The sequence below is a fragment of the Citrus clementina genome, unplaced genomic scaffold, assembly GCF_000493195.1.
Source record: "Citrus clementina cultivar Clemenules unplaced genomic scaffold, Citrus_clementina_v1.0 scaffold_5, whole genome shotgun sequence".
NCBI classification, from domain to species: domain Eukaryota; kingdom Viridiplantae; phylum Streptophyta; class Magnoliopsida; order Sapindales; family Rutaceae; genus Citrus; species Citrus x clementina.
In genome coordinates, this window is record NW_006262201.1 from 16,953,475 (window position 1) to 16,958,976 (window position 5,502).

At 34.0% G+C, this 5,502-nt stretch overlaps 2 protein-coding genes across 2 annotated transcripts in view; both read right to left on the minus strand.

Moving 5' to 3' along the window:
* Positions 1 to 200: 200 nt before the first annotated feature.
* LOC112097672 (NAC domain-containing protein 60-like) lies at positions 201 to 2,242 on the minus strand. Its single transcript, XM_024182961.1, has 3 exons — positions 2,034 to 2,242; positions 1,666 to 1,937; positions 201 to 1,527 (listed from the first exon to the last, which is right to left on the minus strand). The coding sequence occupies exons 1-3, from the start codon at positions 2,176 to 2,178 to the stop codon at positions 769 to 771; spliced, it is 1,176 nt and encodes a 391-aa protein (XP_024038729.1). The 5' UTR covers positions 2,179 to 2,242; the 3' UTR covers positions 201 to 768.
* Positions 2,243 to 4,109: 1,867 nt separating this feature from the next.
* The window catches only part of LOC18041073, a 1,952-nt gene continuing 559 nt past the window's right edge, over positions 4,110 to 5,502 (minus strand). The window contains exons 2-3 of the mRNA XM_006432097.2: positions 4,528 to 5,444; positions 4,110 to 4,163 (exon numbers count right to left, since the gene is read on the minus strand). Of these exons, the coding sequence (XP_006432160.2) occupies positions 4,110 to 4,163; positions 4,528 to 5,444 (971 nt within the window). The remainder of the gene's footprint in view (positions 4,164 to 4,527; positions 5,445 to 5,502) is intronic.

The following is a 5,502-nucleotide window of genomic DNA, read 5'->3' on the forward strand; positions in this document are numbered from 1 at the left end:
TTTAAATGCATGTGATAATATTCCCTTGATAATTACTTGCCTAACGTTTATTTTTGTGGCATTAATTATTTACATATTGAGGACAGTATATATATATATATATATATATATATATATATATTTATTTATTTTAATGTGTAAACATGTTTAATTAAGAGGATCGTTGGACTTCACCCCTTCCTATCAAAGGAGGCTGAAAATTTTGTAGATTCTGGGTTTTATTTCTGACCTATTTGGCAGGTGTCAAACAGATCACATAGATTAATAGCATGCTCAGCATCTCCCCTTGCTAGCCTTAAAAATCATCTTGTGGATGATCTTCCATTAGATCTATCAAGTCTCTCTGCAGCTCTTGTTTTGTATAAGCATTCCCCATTTAACAATAGCTGATCAACTTTTCCAGAAGTCAGCCATACACTTTCATAGAGATAATTACATAATATGATAGAGCAACTCGAGAGTCCCAAGTGCTCTAAATAACCGCTCTCAAAGAGTAATATGTTTGGAATACAATAAACCATGAGTGAAGCAATATCACAACAGTAATAATATTATAAAATCCTCCAAGAGGATTTGATTGTTGTTAACATATACAACTGAAGTAGTATTAATTCTCAGAAAGAGTTCATTTACCCAAGCGTTGAAGGTTTCAGTGTCCTTATCACTACTTATCCTCCACAAAAACTCATCCATCTGACTTTGATGAGTTGAAGTCCGGGGTGGTTTGTCCAGTTTCTTCATGAGAGTATAAAGCCCTCCACGAATTGATCAGGCAAAAAGATCTACACGCTCCATGCTGCATTGAGAATTCAATGAATCACAGCCATAACTAGAGCCTTCTAGTGCTGGAAAAATTGGTGACTGCGATGGCGAGAGGGAGCCATAATTCAGCCAATTATAGCCACCATGTGGATTGAATTCAGCAAGCAGTCGAGGTTCTGCCTCGAAAGAATTTTCTACATTGTTAGTAGAATAAGAACCCCAAAGCTGATTTGGTAGTATTGGTGACTCCAAAATGTCATTCCATACTAGCTGCCATTCTGGGGAATTATTTTCTGCAACATGATTTCTAGAACAAGAAATCAAATGGTCACTTGGTGGAACTGGAGAGACCAAAAGAGCATTTTCTGCAACATGATTTCCATTAGAAACCAAATTTTGATTTAGTGGTAGTAAGGATCCTTGGGAAGTATTTCCTGCAACACGATTTCCAGAATGAGAAATCAAATGGTTAGTTGCCAGTACTTCAGAACCCAAACTAGTATGTTCTGCAGCACGATTTCCAATTCCAGAAATCGAATCGTCACTTGCTGGAGAGACCAAAGGAGTATTTTCTGCAACATGATTTCTATCAGAAACCAAAAGTTGATCAGGTGGTAGAACAGATTCCCAAAAAATCTGTTCTCCAACATCATGGATGATGGTAGAACAAGAAGTCAAATCTGGACTTGATTGATCTTCAACACTAGTTGAAGTAGAAAGCTCGCCATCCCGTTTTCTTTCTAGGCGACACACAACAAAGTCCTTCTGCACAAATTAAAAGCAAAAATAGAATAAATTTTTTTTCCCATACGGCCCGCTGTATTATCAATAGATACATATGTAATTCATCACAAAGCAGGACACATAATAAGTCAGAATTGAAGCTCAAAACGAAACTCATACCTTATAAAGAGGGTCGTCCTCAACAGATATCTCGTGCATAACCCACTCAGTCTTAGCTTTCTTGGAAGTAGAACGACGGGGGCAAAAAGGCAAAATCTTTTTGGTACCAATTACCTCAGTACTGTTTTTGCGCTTGATGTCAGAACCTTTCCCAGTGACTTTCCAGTATCCTGACTTTGTTCTTCTATGCGCCTGTTTACTCTTGGCGCTCTTGTAATAACGCTCACAGTAAAAGTACCACACTTTTTCCTCACACTGAATCTCAGAATGCCCTGCATCAAAACAATTCAGTCATCCATTAGTTCTGAATCAATTTCACTTAACAGACCTAAACGGCATCGTATGATTGCTTGTTGGGTGATACTTACGGGGTAGATCCCAGGGATCAAAGCTGTAGAAATCAATTTCTTTGATGGTATGGACAGAGAAATCAGGGTCCAGCCTCTTCTTCTTCAGTAGACGAATGATTTCTTCGTTAGTAGGCTTGAATCTGAACCCCACGAGACTGTCCATTTCTTATTCAACACACAAGAGACAGAGGAAGAGCTATAGGTGACGATCGGTTTGGTCTGCAACTGCGAAATGCAAAGGGTGAGAGGGCGATCATATTATGTTATTATTATTTATAAAGGCAAAAGCATTGACACGTCATGTTATCCCCCACGGCCCGACTTTTTTTCTCTCGCTACGATATGATTTTACAGATTAATTGAAAAAATAATAATAAACAACAGATGTTAAAATTATATCGTTTTAAGAGTAATTAAGTACGCACCGTGAAATACGTTACCCTGGACGATATATTTTATTGATAAATTGAGAACACCTACCAATAAAATCATAACATATAACTCGTCGCGTATAATAACGTGTACAATGGCACAATTTGTTTAACTGCCAGTTGTTTATCAGCATCATTAATACAATTTAAAAAGAAGAAAGAAAGAAAGAAAGACCCCACACGATGGCACTACCATTTTTCTTTTCTGATTCCTTCTCTGCTTTACAGTTACGACCTTCCCCGCTACCTCACAAAGGTGTGCCCTTTTCCAAGAAGTAATTTGCTTGGATTGGATAATGAGATTCTAATGGTCAACATATGATCAACTACGAACCCAAAAAGAACCGGAAATGCTAGTCACGTACAGGAAAACTTTTATTTTAGAAAAATTTTCAGCACACTACTTAAAATTTATTTTTTATTGTATTCGTTCACTTCTGTGTGATCTCCGTTAGTTGATTTAATAGACTGTTAATGAAATGATATTTTTACCTTTTAAAATTATAATTTAACTCAAAATAAATAAAAATTAAAGATAAATTAACTGAATTTAAATTTTTTCAAGCAATAGAATTAAGCGCAAAGGTAGGTACCAGAAATTAGAGGAAAATAGTATTTCTTACTTGTTAGATTTAGAAAATTTGTATTTATTTTTCTTTTTCAATTGAGTTAAACAACATCAATTTTTTTTTTAATTTTCATATCACGTTAAATGACGTCGTTTTATTCTTTTTTAAAAAAAATTAGCATAATACAACATAATTTTAATTATTCAAATGAAATATCAATTTTACCCCTCTAACATCAGCAACATTCTAATTGCAGTTAGATAAAAGTAGATGAATGCAATAAAAAATAAACTTCAAGTGACATGCTAAAAAAAAATATTTATATATTTTTTTTAAAATAAAATAAATAGGTAAACGTGGATAATTTCCTTTTATTTTAAGACCTTTGACCTCAAAGTATACACAATTTTCGTGGGTGTTTGGCAATATTACTTTTTGAAATACTTATAGCAATTTTTTATTATAATATTTATTACAATTTAAATGCATTGAAGGTGATTGTTCGTGGCACATAGCTCGATGCTTTTCTGAAGTAGCGCTTAGGGTGCTATCTGAAAATTATAATTATTTTTTGGAATTCCAAAATAACCTCCAAGAAAATATATTATATTTAAAAGTTCTATTTTATCGTAGAGCAATTATGTCATTCTTGCAGGTTGCCAAAATCTCTATTTTTCCTAAAGAAAATTCTCTCTCATTCACCTCTTTTTTATTATGTAACTAGGAAATGAAACCGCGCTTCGCGCGGCTTTAGAAAATAAATTTAGTATTATTAATTTTTTTTTACACTCGATAAAACTGATAAAAAATATAAATTAATTTTTTTTAAATGAGCCAGCGTTATAAAACTAATGTTATTTATGAAAGTTAACTATTTTTTTGTTAACTTTAAAAATATATATTAACGTGTATAGTCTAAGTGTACAGACTTTATACCTTTTGTAGTTGATAAGTTCCAAATTAAATTTTGTAATTGAGTATCCTTAGCGTTGAATTATAAAAGAAATAAGTAAAATACATGTAAAGACTTTTGTAATTTATTTCGCATCGTTTGTAGCTGCGTAGGTGAGCAGTTGTTTATATCAAGCTTGCAGCTATGGCAAGTTCCAATGGGGATCAGCAACACCTAGTGCCAAAATGTTCTTTATCTGTATATAAACCATGTGTCCATGGATTAGAGAGAATGAAAGGAGAAATAGTTGATGTAAAAAAGAATGCTTCTTCACGTACTATGTTCTTTGGCGATTAAATCCTCCATAACAGCTTGGAAAACTCAGCCAAACTACCATTTTGTTGTCTCGATAGTTCCTATGATTTATCCATTTGTCTACTGAATAATTAAAACACATAATAAAAATCATTATTATAGGGTGAAGTAAGAGCTTGCAATGTATAAATTAAATTTTAAAATATAATCTAAAAATGTGATACCTTGATTTTGTGAGCTGATGTGTGAATATTTTGAAATACTTCTTTGTAGACAATGTTTTTTATGAAGGTTCGGTTTTCTACCTCTTGATCGGCATTTAGTATGGTCAATCCTTCTCTTGTGGTAACTCGAGACACGGCGACATATAATTGACCATGTGTGAATACTTGCTTAGGGAGATACAAGCCAACATGTTTAAGAGATTGTCCTTGGCTTTTGTTGATCGTCATGGCAAAACATGGTGCTAAAGGAAGTTGTCGTCTGTTAAGCTTGAATGGCCATCTTGATTCATTAGGAGACATAATAATTCTTGGAATTGTGACATTTTGTCCAATATTTGTTCCATAAATGATGTCACCTCTAATGGACCATTTACCAAGACGAGTGACAATTAATCTTGTGCCGTTGCATAGGCCTTCTATTTGATTTAGATTTCTAAGAAGCATTACAGAAGCACCTTCCTTAAGTCGTATGTCATGATTAGGGATGCCATTGAATTTCAAACTATTCAAAAATTCAGTTGGATATAGAACATCTTCATCATTTGTGTTTGCGCTTGCTTTGCATATACTGTCTGAGCTAAAATAGGTTCTCCCTTGACCAGGTATTATATTCATAATCATATCGTTCAATTCATGCACCATTTCATTTTTTGGGTTTAATATTGCTCTTTCTTTCAAATATGCTGGATCACTGTAGTTATGCTGAATTGATGGGTAGATATTGTCGACTATTGATTTCATCAGATTTTCTGATGGTTTCTTACAGATATCAGAAGGTAGTTTAACTAAATCTCTATCAATGTCATCATATAATGAACCATCTCCAATCTGCAACAACCATTTGTCAAAAGAAGCTATTTTAGCAGCCTCAGAGCCACTCACGCTTCCATTATAGAGCCTCATATTTTGTTTGAGCTCATAAATTTTGAAAAATGGCCACAAGTAGGATGAGTTAAGTGAAGCATCAACAATGTCTGCTCTTGTCCCCTTTGGCACAACTGGCAATATTTGTCGGAAATCGCCACCCACATACTATTGTAAGTCCTCCAAAAGGTT